Source organism: Borostomias antarcticus (genome assembly GCF_949987555.1).
Source record: "Borostomias antarcticus genome assembly, chromosome: 1".
NCBI lineage: Eukaryota > Metazoa > Chordata > Actinopteri > Stomiiformes > Stomiidae > Borostomias > Borostomias antarcticus.
The window spans coordinates 47,510,501-47,530,001 of NC_140234.1; the positions used below are offsets into that span (position 1 = coordinate 47,510,501).

General features: G+C 46.7%; 1 protein-coding gene across 2 annotated transcripts; it reads left to right on the top strand.

Moving 5' to 3' along the window:
* The first annotated feature begins 568 nt into the window (after positions 1 to 568).
* On the top strand, positions 569 to 18,791 carry LOC311312005 (vasodilator-stimulated phosphoprotein-like). 2 transcript variants are annotated; one of them, XM_084441842.1, is made up of 14 exons: positions 569 to 803; positions 924 to 965; positions 10,554 to 10,725; positions 11,941 to 12,121; positions 12,399 to 12,489; positions 14,292 to 14,389; positions 14,686 to 14,969; positions 15,203 to 15,342; positions 15,533 to 15,584; positions 15,751 to 15,778; positions 15,912 to 15,954; positions 16,841 to 16,910; positions 17,057 to 17,114; positions 17,273 to 18,791. In XM_084441842.1, the coding sequence occupies exons 2-14, from the start codon at positions 961 to 963 to the stop codon at positions 17,308 to 17,310; spliced, it is 1,260 nt and encodes a 419-aa protein (XP_084297968.1). In that variant the 5' UTR covers positions 569 to 803; positions 924 to 960; the 3' UTR covers positions 17,311 to 18,791. The 2 variants fall into 2 exon arrangements, with proteins under 2 accessions (XP_084297968.1, XP_084297969.1); XM_084441843.1 differs by having other exon boundaries at positions 569 to 965; positions 12,423 to 12,489.
* Positions 18,792 to 19,501: the final 710 nt, after the last annotated feature.

Below are 19,501 nucleotides of genomic sequence, written 5' to 3' on the forward strand. Positions count from 1 at the left end.
TAAAGGCATATCACTGCTTTACTGCTTTTTAGTTTAGATGTTTATTAAACCTGCCACATTCCTCCTATTCTGACTCAGTCACCTCCATCTTAAGGAAGAAACACTCAACTTTTAGGAATTTCATAATGACTCAAATTATTATTATTATTATTTATTTATTTATTTAAAACTTTTTTCCACTAAAAAATATTTAATTTCTTTATAGCCTAATGCACGAGGACATGCGGAGCAATGGCGTCATCATTGCTTAGCTCATCCATGCAGGCTACACTACTCATTGGCTATTCGGCCTTAGTAGCCTTGGCTAGGCCTGATAGCCATAGCCTTTTAAACTGTCAAAGGAAAGACTGGCATCTCGACACTTTACTCTTTGGTATCCCTATTAGCTCCCAGGGGTAGTCGAGAGCACACGGATAGGAATTATACCGTTCAGCCACTAGGGAAAGGAGTGTTTTTTTTTTTCATAAACCGAGGGGAGGGGTGAGCTTGGAATGAAAGCCTACTTCGGAGCTAGCGGCGGGTTGGGCCAGACACCAATGCAATTACATAGACCTGCGACCGGGAGAAAAGTCTGGCGAGAATTCACGAGTGTGCTGATCAGGAGAAATACGCTAGTCGTCTGTTCGACTAAAATAAAATAAATAAGTTGTAGCCTCGTGTGGTCCGAGGATACATTTAATTTGTCTCTCGCGCGGGCAGATTTAGAAACGATGAGTCTTGGATACTGATTGGAGTTGACAAGTCCGCTCACTACTGTATCCACTTTTCACTCCCCCTCTCTCCGAAACCAGGAAATCGTCGAGGTGTGCTTCTCTTTATCCTGCTTGTGGCACTAACCCCTTTGCGGGTAGATGTGTATCTCGCAAAAAACTATCGATCTTTATTTCTCTTTTTGATTTTTACCCTGGGCCGTATATCTGAAGTCAACAAAACTGCATCGGAGAGGACTCTCGCCTAACAATGAGGTTGGTAAGCGGGTCAAATCTGATCGCTGTTCATTGTGTAGGCTACGTTTTTGGACAACATACAATACGACCTGGGATTTGCGCTTGTAGCTTACTTCACAATGCAGTGATAGGACATTGGCAGTTCAAGTTTTTGTTTGGAGTTTATCACATTATGTTTTGATTGTAGCCCAAACGCCGATGGATCTCGACTCGGGACTGTTGTTGAACTATGCATGGTGTACGTCTCATAGCCTACATGGCACGGTTATCAAACATTGTTAATTTGTTAGATGTTATGCCATCTCTCGATTCATAGTAGGGCATATCATAGCTTAGTCTATCACTTTCTGTGCGTGTAACATGTCAAAGTAAGTCGGGTGGTTGGAGTTCCCAATCCTGTCCCAATGTCGGTCAAAAAACTGTCTAGGTTACCCTTGCCATAATGGTGTCTTTTGAATGAATTGTTACCGCTGGGGGAAGACTATGGTAGGGGCCTATAGAATACCACCATTCATGGTGAGAAGTTGCCTACAGGTGAAAATCAGTTCATTTGCGTGAATAGCAATTAGGCTAGTTTGAACCTGTGCTAAAGGCTTAGAATAGGCCTACTTTCTGACTCGCATTTATTGTGTAATCAAGTTCATTATGTTCCATATTGAAACTTTGACAGTGTGTTCCGGCAGTGTCCTGTTGCCCGTAGGCTAGTCTAGGGTAATTTCTTGTAGCCTACACTAGCCCTATTATTAAAACGCAGCTGTCTTTACTGCTACCTGTCGTTCGGTACCACGTAGTCACTAATTTTGGGATTCCACCACTATTTTTTTTCCCTCTGGGAGTTGGCCAAGGTTGTACCCGGAACCAAATTGCGCCGTGCAACATTCAAGTCCACAAATTCCACATCCTGTCGTAGCCTGTGTAGTTGGCAATTATGCTAACTTTGAAGTTGCCTCTTGGTTAGGCCTTTTCTAAAATGTTTTTTTTTTCACGCTGTGCCCATGACTAATACCCATGTAGTCTAGTTTGAAACCAGAGTCTGTTGAGGACAGCTATGTAGGGTTCTGTACAACTGTAACCTGTACAACTAGTTCTTTTATCTCTTGCCAATCGCACTGTAGGCTTATCTCCAAAACCAACCGAAATACACCTGCTGTTGTTTTGAATGAGAGCAATTGGTGTCCCTCTCAAATGTAGAGGTCACGAGTGATTGATAGCATCAGATTCAGTAATCCCGATAAACTTCATTTAGATCGTGCTTTGATTTTGTTGAAGACGTGACTGACCAATAGGCCTACTGAATGAATGGCCACCAGCTTTCCTAAAGCGGTCACTTCATTTACCTTGCTTCCATAATAGGTGAGGAAAGGAATTTGGTTCACATACAAGTTCATTGTCCTCCAGCCGCCTGTAGCCTACCGGTATGTGAATGTTGACACAGAAGAGCGGTTGATTGGTCAGACATCCAACAGTTTATTTTCCCCCAACACAGCATCCCAAGCTGACAGCTGTAGGAAATGACAACGGTCAATCCATCCGAGCAGTCGTTTATCAGATAATGCATAGACGGACACATTTTGTGCATACCTTCTATCAATAACCAGAATCAGTAGCCTTTTCTCCCTGACTGTATGACCTATGACACAGGAAGTGTATCCGTCTGCAGTATGATTCATTGTTGTTATCACACCAATGCCTGCTGTGACTCGCTCAGTGTCTGGGACCAAATGACTACCCACCCCGCCCTCCCCCCGTACAAACGGCATGGCTGCCGGGATTGAAGAGACACCCAGATATAACTTGGCTCTGTGTTTTAATGTGGCCACAAGTGGTCCCATGTGCCCTCCAGCAATACTATAAAGTGAATTTCGGCTATCAGAAATAGCAAGGTTTTCCAGTGCTCTCTCTCCTCTGAATGCACAAGTGGTATTGATCTACTTAAAAGCAGGGGAGTGAGTCTATAGTCTGTCTATCTAGTGGTACAGTACTGGCAGACTCATAGGAGCCATTGTAACTAGAAGTTTCAATTTGCCCACCCTGATCCTTCCACTTGTGTCATCCCACCCCTCCTCATACCGACTTTAAACCCTGTGACCCCAGGCCAATGTTTGGGCCAATGGCTGATGTTTAGGTGTTGGCCTGACTTTGTGTTGTCTCTCCATTTAACATGAAAGAGGCATGTCCTCATTGTTATATTTTGTTAAATAAGCAAAAGAGGATTTCGATTTTAATGTGTTCACATATCGCATTATTTTATTTTTTTAACATCCTTTTTAAGTCAATGTTCATTCAGGTGTGAGATGTGTGGATGCAGATTTGACACCTCTTGACTGGACCTCTGCTCACACCATGGCGTCCGCACCTCCTGCATGAACACAGTCAAACCTGCAGAGCCTATCGTGTGGGAGTTTTTCTTAGGTCGTTCTTGATTCCTAGAACGACAAACAGAGACAGAGTGGGGGGGGTGTGCGCGCTGATTCATTAATGACTATTCAACTAAAGTTCTTCTTTTTAAAGCCTGGCTAATATAGAACTCTGTGGTCACTCCTTGTGACGGGGGTTTTACATCCAGCTCCCCATCACCACTCCCCCGCCCCCTTTACCATTTACCTACATCGGTTCTCCTTCCTCTCACGCACATAAATAGGCCTTTATGTGGACCTGCTGCGGGATTAGACACATTGCTACACGAGTTGCTCAACATACAAAACCTCCTATTGTCGCAGTAGTGACAAATCCAGTTTCCTCTATACGCTCGGTGTGGTTTTCCCCCTTTTATGTGGAACCAAGGCTGTGGTGGTTCTGCATGCTGGTGATGTTTAGACTGGGGGAGACCGTTGGGGGGGGGGGGGGGGGCACAGCAGGATGAACAGGAAGCCCTAGGCCTGGGCTTTGGTCAGAAACCGCTGGTCAAAGAAACCTCTTCATCTGCTGAATCATCGTGCACCGTCCCATGTTTATTATTCCTGCACTCCTCCACCCGGTATCAACATCAACCTAAACAAAACCCCAAAGTCGACGCCTCCTAGTTGTTCTTCAATACCACCTCAGTTTGAGTAACGCTGTTCTTTCTTATTTCTAGCTCTGCACGTGGAATGTCACGGGTGTTAGTTGAGTCGTTTGTTAAATCTGTACTCTGTCTGTCCATTTAGGTTCACGTATCTGTGTGAGATTATCCCAAAAGCTGTGTTCAAATTACAAAATGCTCTGTCATTGTTTTGGTTAAACGGAAGAGGCAGATACTTCCGGGTAGTTCCAAGTCCATTCCACTTTATTGTGAGTGAGTGAGTGAGTGAGTGAGTGAGTGAGTGAGTGAGTGAGTGAGTGACAGACATCATGGTGAAACCCAAGCTTGTTGTGGGATAGCCACGCTGTAATGAATTAATGCATAGTCAGCAATGGCAGCCGGTAATGGCCACACAGTAGGTTCAGGAGAGTGCCAGTCTATAACGGAGTATAATGGGCGTGTGTGTTAACCATTTTTTATATTGTCAGTCATCACAAACTCTCCCTCCCTCTTTCATATCTCCTGACCTTTGCTCAGGCCATAGAATGACGCTGATGATGATAAGATATGGTCTACAAAAAAGGGGGGAAAAGAAAAGTTGCTTTTGACATCCAGTGGCAGAGGTGTTTAGAAATGATTAAAGACCATGATTCAAATGTAGACTCAAGGGGTCAAATTAGGGTGATTTTTGTCGAGATCGGACACAGAAAACTATTTCCTGCATGGGTGACATTTTTGTGAGTGATTAGCGATGCGACTGTAATCTTGTTTACAGAGAGTAGCAGCTTTTGTGCCATCGCTGGTCTGGGAACCCCTACAGAACCCTCTCAGTTGGTTGACTTAGTCTCTGTGTAGTATAGGATCCAGTGGCCTAGATTCAGAATGTTTATGTTTAGCAAACTTCTCCATCAAAACTCATCAATGGCTTATCGTGGTAAATAACTCTCGTACACTGATCCTCATTCCATTGCTGCTCACTCAAGTAACAAGTATGTGCATGCATGAATACCTTAAAGTGACCAAAATGTTTAGTTGTTTGATGTGTGCTAAAATGGTTTCTAGCTAACGTTGTCCAGATAACCCAATTCCAGCAAATCAAGACAAAGACATTTTGCATCTTTCTAGCTAATGTATAGCATAATATCAATCCAAGAAACACAGTCGGGCACACACACAGGGATACATACTAGCTTCCTGCTTCCATTAATGTTAGACATCCGGTACGGCAAGGAAACTTGATATTGGAGTACTCGTCTCATGTCCCCATTGGGTTTAGCACCGATGGCACAACACTCTCTGAAGATGTGGATGGAGTTATTGTGCTGTAGCTACATGTCAGGACAACCAAGCAAAAGGAGGGGTTTCTTTGTGTCTTCCATCCACCATTCAGCAGCGGGGTGGGGGGGGGGGGCTGTTCTCCAGAAGGTATGCCTCAGCTGCAGTCTGGGAGGAGGATACGCTTCGACCTGTAAAAGGAATTAAACGCAGTGAGGAAGAAAGATGGTTGATTTGACGGTTCCATATAAGGGCATGGCGAGTGGCATCTCCCCCCCCCCCCCCCCCCCCCCCACAAGAGAGCTGTGGAGGCTGGAGTTGCACTGTTGTTGTTCATCAGCTCCTCTCTGGTGGTCGACACTCCCAACGAGAGGAGGGAGCCCTGACATGGAAACGTCCAAGAAACACTCCTGCCACGTTGGAGAGACGTTGGAAAGATGTTGGGATAGACAATGCCAGAGGAACACTCAGGCACTGATGAGTCAGCCCACAAAGAATGCTGAGTGGTTTAGATCTTAGAGAGAAGAGGAGTGACCGGGTGGCGGATTCCAACTCTGGACAGATGGCAGAATATAGAGAAAGGATATAGAGAAAGGGGAGATAGACCTAAGAAGTTGACCAAGAGTGCCTACATGCCTGGTTCTGTGTGGAAGCAGTAGCCTGCAGCATGCGTGTTAGCAGCATGCTAGAACCTGTGTGGAGGTGGAGGCAGTATGAAGAGAGAGAGATAGAGGGGGACGGCGAGAGAGAGAGAGTTGCATGCAGGACTGAGGTCAGGGTTTAGCGCAGAACCCCTGGTGCCCATAGACAGGGACGCGCTCATAAAATGCCTTCTGCCTTCAGCTCTCGGGCTCCGTCATCAGTAAAGTGCCTCAATTGATATTGTCCATCTTCAATGTTTGTATTTCTTTGTTTGACAGTTCAACACTTTTAGTGTACTTGTTTTTCAACTTTACTGACTGTCGCATGGCCCAGAGTTGTGTATTATTGTGACAGCACTGTACATTGCCTGAGGCTCAGGACACTGTGAGCGTGCAGTCAGAAGACACTGATACCTTCAACAATCTGTCATTTGTGAGAGGAACTAACACAGTTGCTTATGTGTCGGCTCTTCCATATGACTGTCACGTTTCGAGGTCATTCATGGCACACACCTTATTGTTGCTGTGGTGTGTGTGTATTAGAGAAAATTGGAAATTAATTTGTTGACCTCTGATTATGGTCTGCTCTGTGGGTCACAGTGTCTCCTCTGTATTCATGCTCGATGTGTGTGTGCATGCCCAGCTTGTGTGCGTGTTCACCGGGTGCTGCAACAGAAACGACAGGTTGCGTGATGCTTCCTGGAGACTCGAGGCTAGGCTAGGTTATGTTCACTCTGCCTTTAAGAATATGTGATATATCTGTATGTGCAGCATCATCCACCTCTCGGGGCCTCTATTTTTATCAGGCACGACAGAGGCAGCCGGCATTGGTCACAGTATTGATTGATGTTTATATTGTTTTCTCTCTACTGTCTTCAAGATCCATTCTTTTTAAGGAGAAGAGTCGCGGCCGATTGTTTCAGGCTCCATAGTGAATCAGCTGTGATGCTTATTCATTCTGTGCGTGACTCATACTCCAGACCCAGAACTTTGAAAGATATGAATCACTTTGGACCAAATCCTTCTGGCTTTGGGTATTTGGTGGTTTGTGCACTGCGTGGTCATAAAGTAATCAACACAAGATGAACTGGCAAGACATTTTCTGAGAAACAAAATAATTGGAAAGTGGGGCTAAAGTCTATAAAATGTGGAAAGTTACGTGGGGAAACGGTCCAAAGACCTAAAAAAAAGACCAGACAGATGCAGTCATATGAATGCAGGGACCGGGGGATTACGACAGGTCACTGAGGGATGGAGGGAAAGGAGGAGGGAGAAAATGAGTGGCGAGTGGTGAAAGAGCGTGGTGGGAGGGCCAGGTAAACAGAGGGAGGGAGAGAGGGAGGGAGGGAGAGGCACTGGGCCTGACTGTACTTGTCAGTACTTTTGGGAAAGCTCTGAGCACAGCCTTATACAGACATGTCTTGGGAGCAGTGTGCCTCAGCCATGCGCTGGAGTTTCCTGTTAACCCCTCACTGACTGAGGAACTGTAGGCCACTAAACTATTCTTCGTTCTTCCTCGTAGGCTAGTTAGGACAGTTGTAGTTAGCTACATAGCATGTGGTGGAAATGATGCACTGATGGAAAGTGTACAACATCTGGAGTTCATTCTTTGTGATATGGCCCAAAGTACCAAAGTCTAATCTGACTTAATGTTTTTGATCAGGTAGTCATTAAAGTCATTACAGGTTTGGTCAGTCATCAGTCACTGGATTAATGTAGGTTTGATTCATCATCTTGGCAAGTAACATAATAATGAAAATATATGATTAATATGGCCACAACTTTGGCCAGTGACATATTTTTACGCTCACTGACAACTTATTGAAGTCGGCTAGTTAAGACCTAGCTTGGCACAACTTTGCAACTTGGCAACACTTTGCTTAACTCACAGGCTCAAAGTGCATATTTGTCGGTGACTGGCGAGAACACAGCACACTTGAGGATGGCTACCTTTCTATGATGATGATGACGATGATGCGTTTGTGTGTGCGTGCGTTTGTGGCCTGCTTTTATACGTGCGGAGTCTGGGGACTGAGTCTCAGTATCTGTAGGTGTATCAATAATTCACTCCTCACTCTCGTTCTCTATCCTGAGCCCCTGTTTTCTCTGCCATTAAATATGCATTCCTCTCTCCCAGTCCCGTTCCCTGTCCCCTCCCAGTTCCCAGCGGCCCTCACACAGGGGGGAGCCACCACGGGGCGGCTGTAGCTCAGTTGGTAGAGCGGGTCGTTCAATGATCGAAGGGTCAGTGGTTCGAATCCCAGCTCCGACTGTCCACATGTCAATGTGTCCTTGAGCAAGACACCTAACCCCAAATTGCTCCCAATGAGCAGGTTAGCACCTTGCATTGCAGCTACTGCCATTGGTGTGTGAATATGTGTGTGAATGGGTGAATTAGAGGCCATTGTAAAGCGTAAAGCAAGTGCCGCTAAGGTGGAAAAGCGCTATATAAGTGCAGTCCATTTACCATTATGAACACAGCCACACACACACACACACACACACACACACACACACACACAAGTAGACCTTTTGAGCAAACCTTTTAGGCAAGTTTCAGGTGGGAGCTCCCCTGTTGGATTCACTCAAGGAGAACCAGCTCTTTTTTTTTTCTCAACGATTCTCTCGCTCTGTCTCCCGCTACCCGATGTGTCATCCTTCTCTCTTTTCTTTCAGTGACCTTTGCCTCTATCCTCAGTCCTTTGCCTTGGCTAACAAATGTTTTAGCTTGTGTGTGCGCGTGTGTGCATGCACGGCACGCGTGTGTGTGTGTGGGGGGGGGTCTTTGTGTGTGCACACTTACTGGTCAGGCTCAGTCAGCCCTTATTAGGCATTGGTGGGAGCAGGAAGTGGGCTGTGGCTTGGGAGCTGTCCGCTGTGTCACGGGAAGTGGGAGAATGTCACAGGCCGAACAGATGGAGGGAGAGGGAGAGCAGGAGAAGAGAAGATGGATTAGGAGAGGATGAAGGAGGAAAAGGAGAGAAATGGAAGAGAAACATTGACTATCTGCAATGACATTTGGCATCTCTCTCTCCCTCCCTTACTCCCTCTGTTTCTCAGGGTCTTTCCGTGTGTGTGCGTATGGGATCGTTTTTAAGCTTTGGTGTGAGTCACGGTAGCAGGGTGCCTCCTCTTAGCTTCTACCTCTGTCATTGTCACCCTGCCTGCAAATACGTTTGCCAGTCTGAACATGAACCTGTCTGTCAGTGCCATCCCCCATAGTCTACATCACAGAACTACAGTCAGATTAGAAGGACAGTACAGTCTTTTGGTGTGTGTGTGTGTTGGGAGTTGTAGTTCAGGGTTCCACATGCGTCTGTGCCACAGAGGTTGGGCTGTCACGTCTCTATAGGAAGGACTGCGTTTACCAGTTTAGTCTGTTTTTGGTTTACCCAACACCGTGCCTCAGTGCAAACAGTGTCTATAGTTCAGCATAGAGGCCAGCATGACTGTGCTATATTGTAGGTGTGTCCATGTTTTATCTAGGTTCCAAGAGCTTGTGTGTGTGCGTGCGTGCGACTGTATTTCATACCTGTGTTTGTAGGATGGTGTGAGGGGTGTTGATGGGGTGCAGGTGAACAGTTCCAGAAAGAACCTCCTCTTCGAGTCGGAACACTTCCTGCCTTTGTTAGTCTCCATTGTTGTTCTCCGGCCATCTTGTTTTGGATCATACCAATGTGTTCTCTCCTCCTCAAATGAACCTTTTACTTTTAAAATGACTAATTTTCCCTTTGAGTCACTCCATTTTCTTTCTCCTCGTCTCCCTGCGTGTCTCTTCCTCCCTCGTTTCTTTTCCTCTCACTCTTCTGTTGATCTCCCTCTTTCTTTTTATCCATTTCTCTCTCTCCCTCTCTCCCCCTCTCCTGTATGCATCTCCTTTATTGCCTTCCTCTCTATAAATGTGTCCAATCTGTCTCCTTTCTCTACACCCTTTAATTCCCTTTTACACACACACACACACACACACACACACACACACACACACACAAACCTGGAGGATCCATCAAGGCATAACTATCATGATCCTCGAGCCAAGGGTGGAGCCTAATCTTAGACTTAACTTCAGTCTTATAAATGGCCCCTTTGAGTGGGCTGTAACAGCATCATCGAATACAGTTCAGATCTACCTCTCGTTCCCCTTCATTGGGAGTGTATTGAGCCGTCCTGAAGGTGCCATTGAGAGCCACGGTGTGAGTGTGAGACGACAGAGCCTGAGTCAGAGCAGAGCAGCCTAAATCTCGGATAGCCTGCACAGACTAGCTTCGCTCTCAGGCATGCGTGTGTTTATGGTAGATTGTGACGTAGCCCATTTTTGCCATTCTTTCTCTGCGTCTGAACTCCCTCCCCTTCTTCCTCCTTCCTCCTTCTCTGTCCTTGTTGTGTTTTTTTTCCCCCTCTACTCTCTCTCCCTCTGACCTGACTAATTCTCCTCTTGGATCGGTTCCATGTCCTCTTTTACACGGCCCTTTTATTTCAATATGTTGCCCTCTCAATCTCGCTATCCCTCTGTCTGTATCGGGAAACTTTATTGGGATCATAAAACCATGACATTCCCAAGGAAAGAACACAAGAATATTAAAAACCCTCTCTCTCTCTCTCTATCCCTCTATCCCTCTCTCTCTCTCTATCCCTCTCTCTCTCTCTCTCTCTCTATCCCTCTCTCTCTCTCCATCCCTCTCCCTCCATCAGTGAGTCGAGTATCTGCCAGGCTCGGGCCACGGTGATGATCTATGACGATGGCAACAAGAAGTGGCTCCCAGCGGGCGCCGGGCCCCAGGCCTTCAGCAGAGTCCAGATCTACCACAACCCCTCCACCAACGCCTTCCGAGTGGTGGGACGCAAGATGCAGACAGACCAGCAGGTAGGTTGTGGGTGTGTGTACAGTATGTGTCTGCCTGCCTTTGTGTGTATTTTGTGTATACATCTGCAATGCATCCTTTACTGTGTGCATGTGCTTGTGTGTGTCCTTGTGTGTGCGCGTGTGTGTGTGTGCGCGCGTGTGTGCGTGTGCGCGTGTGTAACAGTATATCAGTCTCAGCTGCAGGCCTTCTAGAACCAACAAGCTATAGCGCCCCCGTATGTGCCAACACACCAACACAGCCACCGTATGTCTTTCAGTCTTACCCTTCCTGTGCCACAGAAAAAGAAAGAAAAGCGCTGAAGATGCACTGTCTACCTCCCTCTTGATGCTTGTCTCTGCTCCTCCTCCCCTGTGTCTCTGCCCCCCCCTCCCTCCCCCACATTCAGTCGCCCAAGTGTTCCCCAGAGGCAAGTCTTAAAGTGGCTGATGTTTCCTGTGAGATAGTTGGCCGGCCCAACCGTTTCCTGTGACTTAAAGCTGTTATCTCTCGCTCCATCTCTCTCCCCATCTCCCTCTCTGGTCGAGGCCCCGCCCCTGCTCTGACGTGTCTCTGTCTCTGTCTCTCTGCTCCTGACAGGTGATTGATGTTAGGAATACCACAGGTCCTCAGCTGAACTTGTCAGCCTCTCTCCTCTCTCTCTCTCTCTCTCTGTCTCTCTGGCACAGAGAGGTTGGACGCTCTCTCTCTCTCTCTCTCTCTCTCTCTCTCTCGCTCACTCCTCTGCTGTGTGGAATTCACAATTCAGGGGTTGTAAAACAAACAGAGAAGCGTCACGTCAGCACATTCAGGCCACTCAAACCTGCAGCTCTCTCTCTGGAGCCCCCTGACTCTCAAAACTAGCGCCACCTGCAGGCCAGGCTTGTGGTGGTAGTAGTAGGGTTCAATACCTCCTGGACTTGGTTTAATGGAATATGACAGTATAATATATATTCTGACACAGAATGGCATTGCCTAGAAACAATCTATTTGATCCTTTGCCCACAACATGTGGGTAAATCAGGCATACTTGGATTACTGCAGGTCCAATTTTCCATCTGATAGGCTACAATTTCACCATTTTGTTTTAACCTATCCTACAAGATCACATTTTTACAACACAAGTGTCTCTGGAGCAGACGATAGGCTGCGTTTCTGGGTGCAGATTGACTGTGTCTGTGATATGCCAATAGGAGAGGCCGTAGGTTGACACCCATCCCAATGTCTTCTCCACATAGGTGGTGATCAACTGTCCAATCGTGAAGGGCCTGAAGTACAACCAGGCCACGCCCAATTTCCACCAGTGGCGGGACGCGCGGCAGGTGTGGGGGCTGAACTTCGGCAGTAAGGAGGACGCCACCCTCTTCGCCAACGGCATGACGCACGCTCTTGAAGTGCTCAACTCTCTGGCAGACGCAGGTAGTCACATATCGTCCTATGGGTGTATACAAACCAGCTTAAGTCTTTTCATAGATACTGATAGATAGATAGATAGATAGATAGATAGATAGATAGATAGATAGATAGGCAGTTTGAATGAAGAGCAGTTTGTATGTGTTACACATGCTGTCATATGCTTACAATAAGTATAAAATGGGCGAAGTTGTGCCTCTGAGCATGTGCAATAGTTCTTCCTCTCTCTCTCATGAGAGTAGTGCAGAAACCTGAGCATGACATGCATTTTCTTTCACTGCAGAAATGCTACTCTCTCTCTTTCCAGGTTATGCTACCCTCCCCCGCTCAGTGTCAAATGGACCATCCCCAGAGGAGCTGGAACAGCAGCGGAGGTACCAAGAGTGGCAAACAGTAGGGGGGAGGAAGAGGGGGGCGTAGAGAAGCTGGAACAGTAGTGGAGTCTGTCGCAAATTTGCGTGTCAGCTCAGTGAGGAAAGCAGATTAAGGCTTTAGGGGTGGAAAAAAGCAGATTAAACTCCATTTCATCAACAGGTTTTCCGTAGGACACAAATGGTCAATTGGCATTTAATAATGTTGTATTCTGATACAGGACCAAGGCTCTCTCGTCCGTCCTGCTTAAGGAGACTTTAAGGAAACTTAAGGAGAGATTCTCCCAGTGTTACTCATCTCCCCACAGCCTCACTGTCACACTCTGGAGGATTTGACAGCATTAGCCTCATGCTGCTTAGTCCTCAGCCAGTCTCATCAGGTCGAAAGGTTGCAGAGCTGAACGTGGCCCCTGACATCTTAAATCCCCCCCTTCCACACCATCTCCTTCCACATGGTTCGCTCCACAGACCCCACACTTACCCTGGACAGGCCTGGTTTTAACCCCTAATCTCATTTGCCTGGTGGGCAGTATGTGACATGACCAAGGGGGTTTTCTAATGTGTCAAGGAGGTGGTCCATCAAACGGCAGCACAAGTTGCGGACTAGGGAGGGTTATCTTTGGAGATAAATATTGCACAAGGCCAAGGCTGCTCCCACTAAAAGGCCTTCCGCAGTAGCAAAGGATGGATTGGAGTTGTGTTGAAAGCTTGGGGTATTCTTCACATTCCATATCTATTTGGGTCTAGAACCCATGAAACATGACCAAGGAGGAGACAGAAAGACGCAAACAGAGGGAGGAGGGGTATACTTGGACTGGTCTCCTGCTCCCCTCACCCCTTCCCCTAGGCACAGTGCCCAAGTCAACCAACAGTGCTTTATTACTCCCTTGGATGTGTGAGTGTGTGTGTCTGTGGGTCTGTGTGTGTGTGTGTCTGTGTCTGTGTGTCTGTGTGTGTGTGTGCGTGTATGCGTGCGTGCGTGCGTGTGTAGAACAGCTGTGGGTGGGTAACAGATGCGTTGGGGGAGGGTGCGTGTGTGTCGGCCCGGGGGAACTACATTGCAGGCTCAGGCTGTCTTGGCCAGATGCAGACTTTCATTCCAGGTCTGAGCCATTCAGGAGCTGGGAATGCCTCCTCTCCACGCCACGCCGGTCTCGTAGTCAGCAGAACTCAATCACAAACATGCACCTGATTTAAACACTTGTGATCATGGCATCTGTCACAATTAAACAGCACATACTAGCCTTCTTTGAATACTGTAGTGGTCTTACTGTAGTGGTCTAACCCTAACCCTGCAATAGTGGTCTAACCCTAACCCTGCAATAGTGGTCTAACCCTAACCCTGCAATAGTCAAGATTTCAATGTAGACTAATCATTTAAAAAAAAAAAAACATCCACAGAATTGGTGAGGAATAAAATTGTTGTCTGTTGCTTTTCCCCCAAAAGATGTATTGATTATGAATTTATAATTTAAAAAAAAATCCAAAATGAGGTTTGGTTCCCACCTCTAACAAGGCTTGTGAACCAATAGTATTACAACGTTCGTACCACACGGTATGTCGGGAGGTGGGAGCGATCAGGAGTCCTAATACTATTGGCTCACAATCTTTGTTTGTTGTTATGAGTTTTGTTTGTATTTTTAGTGTGTGTGTGTGTGTGTGTGTGTGTGTGTGTGTGTGTGTGTGTGTGTGTGTGTGTGTGTGTGTGTGTGTGTGTGTGTGTGTGTGTGTGTGTGTGTGTGTGTGTGTGTGTGTGTGTGTGTGTGTGTGTGTGTGTGTGTGTGTGTCTCTCCCTGTCCCTGCAGACTGGAACAGCAGGAGAGAGAGCGTCAGGAGAGAGAGCGCCAGGAGAGAGAGAGACTTGAGTGGGAGAGACAGGAGAGAGAGAGACAAGCCGCTGCAGGTCCAGAGAAACAACACTGCCTTTTTTACAACTGTTTTTGCATATTTAAAAAAAAAAAAAAAAAAAAAACATTCTCTCTCACAGCACCCATTGCAAAATGTCAACAACATGAGCATGTTAACACTATTGAATAATGACACTATAATCACTATCAAAAACTCTTTCTCAAACAATTTCACCCAAATTTGTTTCATTTGAAAGATTGCAGTACTAATATGTCATCATCCCACTTCACCCCAGCATTGTCTGATCATCTTTTGACAGTCTGTCTCTGTGTCCCCCCCTCTTGTTTCCAGTCAACATTCCCATGGCTCCTGCTGCCCCCCCGGCCCCCCCAGCTCCCCCTGCCCCTCCGGCCCCCGCTGCCCCCGCTGCCCCTCCCGCTCCCCCGGCCCCCGCCGCCCCGCCCGCACCCCCCTGCCCCCCGAGCGGCGGCATCCCTCCGGCCCCGGCGCTGCCTCCCTCGGGTGGACCCCCGCCCGCCCCTCCTCTACCCGCCATGGGGGGGGGTGACGGCGGAGGGCTGGGCGGGGGCCTCGCGGCGGCCCTGGCGGGAGCCAAGCTCCGCAAAGTCACCAGGGTGAGTGAGGCAGGAGGAGGAGGAGCGCTGATTCTTGTCCTGGCTGGAGTTAGTCACCCTGTCTATCCTATCCAGGTCTATGTGTAAACAAGCGCCTTTCCATGTCAAATAGTTTGGACTTCACTGGCCAACTGGGTGTGAGCTTGATCGCTGACTCATGTTTGTGCGCCATGCCCTGCGGTAAAAGTGCTGGTAACCCCGTTCTATTTTTGTCTCTTCTACACCCACTGCAGGATGATGGCGGCAATGCAGCTCCGAGTGGCAAGGCAGATGCCAGCCGCAGTAGTGTCTCTTCCGGTGGCGGTGGCGGTGGCGGTGGCGGTGGTGGTGGTGGAGGCCTGATGGGCGAGATGAGTGCCATCCTGGCACGCCGGTGAGTGTCACTGAGGAGGAGGGTCCACAGCATATTGCACAGTCCCAAATGGCTGTGGCTGGTTGGATCTCAATAACCGACATTGATAAACAAGGGATAAGGATAGATGGATAAATGCTGGATCAGTGAGTGGTTCAAAGATGTTTATTGTCATTATTGATCATTCGTTCTGTCTTTCTGCTTCGTTCAGGAGAAAAGCAACGGACCAGGGTGAGAAGCCACCTGCCAAGACAGAGGATAATGTAAGTTTTTGATTTTGGGTCAATTAATCTATGAATAATTGTGTTTCACAGTGTCTGTGCCGTGCCAGTGGAGGCCACAGCAAAACAATGCAGGCTTTGTGAATGGCTAGGTGAATGGCTATTAAAGAACAAACTTAGACTAATTCTGAGTCTTTTCTTTCCACAGGATGACTCGGAGTCTCAAGGCCAAAGTGGTGAGATGTGTGCATGTGTGTGTGTACATTCCAGCGTGCGTGTTCTTGTGGTATGCATTTCGTAGAAAATAGTAAAACTGAGTCTTATTTAGTTCTATACTGTTTTTCATGTTTGCTTCTTTATTCTCCTCAGAGATACTCAGAAGACCTTGGGAGAAATCATCCACAATGCCCAGGTAAGCCTTCCTACTGTTCAGCAGCACATAAGCCCCAAGGCGAGGTTTGTTTTTTTATTAACCTATTCTAGAGCAGTTCTCCAGTCCCCAAGGCAGAAGCAGAGTGTGTGTGTGTGTAGTGTGTGTGTGTGTGTGTGTTGTGTATGTGTGTGTGCGCGCGCAAGTGTGTAGCATGTGTGCGTTTTCCATCCTAAGAGCAGAGTGTGTGTCTCACAAACAGGAGTAACAACATCGCCAAGAGTACGGACTCCAGCTCTGCCTTGCCCCAGGGTCCCAGGTACTTGCCCCACCCCTTAATGTGAAAAACCTACCAGTCCCACTCTCCACTCTGGTGTCCGCAGGGCCTCCCTCTCTCTCCCCAGGTCAACTCAGCTTTGTGAAACGCTGCTCTTCATAGCTGATAGTACCACCTAGTGGTGGATGTGTGCATATTATGGTGGTTCTTTTGAGAAGGTGTACCGTGTAACTAAGCCATTCTGTTTGCACTGTTTGCATCTTTTTTTTAATCCACTACCTGCAGGATACCCCGACTACTGTGTGTTGCTTGCACAACAATGTTGATTCTCTTTTGTTTTGCGTGCCATCTCTGGACATTAAGTGGTGTGGTTGTCCACAGTCAAATGTCGCTGAAAAGAAGGCTTGAAAAAGTCTTGTGGTGTGGGTGTTTCCACAGAGTGTGGTGTTGTGTTGGCGCAGGTGCTCTCTGTGTGGCCTCTTGGCTATGGTGACGGGTTGGACTGACTGCCGGGTTGTCACGGTGATGGACCTGCCTGGCTTTGGCGAAATGACTACCTCTTTGCAAGAGATATAAAATGATTGTTCTCTCTCTCTCTCTCTCTCTCTGTCTCTCTCTCTGTCTCTCTCTCTCTCTCTCTCTCTCTCTCAGGATTAAGCCAGGAGGTGGTGGTAATGACACAGGAGGTGGCGAGGAGTCAGATATGGAGAGAATTAAGCAGGTAAATCCAGCTTTCTTGACGCATCTTCTGAGGAAGCTGAAAATCTCATACGACTACTGTCACTGAAATATTTCCGTAATCACCATGCATACTGTACAAAGAATATCGATGACACAACACATGATTGGAATCTGTACGCTTTGCAGGAAATTTTGGAGGAGGTGCGGAAAGAATTGCAAAAAGTCAAGGAGGAAATCATCGGAGGTAACTATGTTGATTCATTGTCTTTAGATTAAATGGTCTATGCAATAACAAATTGATTAATCTGAGCTGTACATTTAGTTTTGACCCTGAAAATTAGACACATTAGAATATCACTATAACATATTTCTATGTATTGTTTTTTTCCCTCTCTGCCACAGCCTTCATTCAGGAGCTGCAGAAGAGGGGCTCCACATAGTGCTAGAGAGTCAGGAGAAGTGGAGGATGGGGCAGAGGAGGTTATGGCCCTGTGTGGACCTCTCTTCTGTCACCCCCTCCAGTGTAGCCCAGGGATTTCTCTCTCTCTCTCCCTCACACACACACACACACACACACACACACACACACACACACACACGCTCTCTCTCTCTCCCTCTCTCTCCCCCTCTCTTTCTCTCTATCTTATATTCACACATGCATACACATACACACAAAAGCATAACCCAGGGAACCTGTTCACATCAAACCCATGCCTCGATCACTGACTGCCCTCGGAAGCGATAAAACCACCCTTCCTCCCTCTGTCATCCCTCCTCCTTTCCTACCCACCTCTGTTTACCATGTCAATACCAGAGCACATGTACTCACGGCTGTTGTTGCTCTTACTCTGTCATCAGATGTAAACTCCCCCTCCACATGTACAGTATCGACCCTATCGCAGACCTGACCATCCCTCCCCTCCCTCCCCACAGACATTCCAGGCTTTTATACTGGGGTCTTCAGTATTCAGGGAAGGTCATATCATTCACTCTAGTTACTGTAATATCAGAGTGCTGGCATGTGTAGTTTTGTCAGAATCCTCTCCTATCCTGCTCTGCCTGGCACAGCCTCAACCCGCAACACTGCCTTCACAAATGAATGTTCAGACAGACCACCCTGGAATGACGAGCAGCCTCCCGGTTCAGCTGTGAAGATGTTTGGAGATGGGAGAATACTACTAGATGATGAATCAGGGATCCCAGGTTGAAGAGCGCTTGCCCACAGCGTACACGATCCCCTGCAGCTCTGGGGCTCAACCGTTAGTGCTTACGCTGCTCTGCCTGTCAGCGAGGTGGTGAACAGCACAAACTTACATGCAGAGAGTCTGGGGAGAAGACATGCAAAGGGAACGTGATGGACGATAAGAGTGCCGTGAAAAATAAGTGTTTTGGTTCCATGCTATCGTGGAAGTCCTCGTTCTCTATGCATTGCACTTGGTTCAGAGAATGTGTGTGTCTGTGTGGCACTCAGTATCAGCTCACATTTTCTGCTGCCCAGCTTAGAATGAGTTGCTAGTCTTTGGCCAGTGGAGTGGTCCTAAACTAAACTGTGCTTCCCTCATCTTTTTTCCCTTCCATTTTAGGTATGTTTTCTAACTACATTGACATATGACACACAAAAAGTGGCCATGACTAGGTCAATTAATGGGCCATGATGAATTGCCTTGAGAATAAATATATAAAAATATATATATATATTTGTTTTGAGGGAAAATGTTAGTGAAAATGAAATGCTGGTTCTATTTTAAATGAGATGACTGGTGAATGGGTAATTTTTTTGATTGTTTTCTTTTCATGAGATGTTATTTTGGGTTTACTGTTATCTTTTTGTTTCTTTTTTTCTAATAGAGTATAGGCTTTTTACACTGAAATATAAAGAAACGGCGTAGAGACACTGGATTAGATGTGCATTTATAGTCAAATACAGCTGCTTCTTGAAATGCAAATAAGTCTTGTGTCTTTTTGCTTCCCTTCCCAATGCTATGGTTACATTAAAATAATAGTTATGCAACAGTGAGCTTTGAAAATAGGTTATAATTAATTATCCCAGAATGACGTGATATTACTGTTATTTCAGAGATGGCTAATTTAGTAACTCGAGATTTGAAATATGGGATTTACCAGGAGGACTAAAACAATTGATATGTTGATTGTCCAGAAACTGAAGTTTGTGCAAACTGAGATTGGAATAATTTTGGCCCGTGGTCACTAAAGTATTACAACCCTTGACTGAATCGTGAAAGAACTTGTCAAAGCATAAAATAAGGAGAGAGAGAGAGAGAGCTGTCAAACTCAGTCTTGTATCCATCAGTATCTCTGAGTGTGGATAATCCGGAACTGACGTATAAAGCGAATGATGTGGCAAAATTTTGTGTTTTTAGACTGAAGAGACATTGCTAATTAAAACATGATCTTGAAATAAATTGTATGCTCTCCACCCAAACCTATGATCTTATTCAAATCTTGGCCAAGGCAAATATCTGATAGCAGGTGTCACGATAATTTTACTGGGTCCTTCCAGAAGGTCCCCCCAAACCCAGTTGCTTCCGGATTGTAATGATTCAGAACAGTTTCCTCCGCCATTGCGGGTTTGGACTGGACATCAGTCAGTGCCGAAGCCACTGCTATCCA

Coding starts and splice junctions, on each gene's coding strand:
- LOC311312005 (XM_084441842.1), top strand. Junction 12,490..14,291: donor GAGCTGGAACAGCAGCGGAG/GTACCAAGAGTG, acceptor CTGTCCCTGCAG/ACTGGAACAGCAGGAGAGAG. Junction 14,390..14,685: donor AGAGAGACAAGCCGCTGCAG/GTCCAGAGAAAC, acceptor TCTTGTTTCCAG/TCAACATTCCCATGGCTCCT.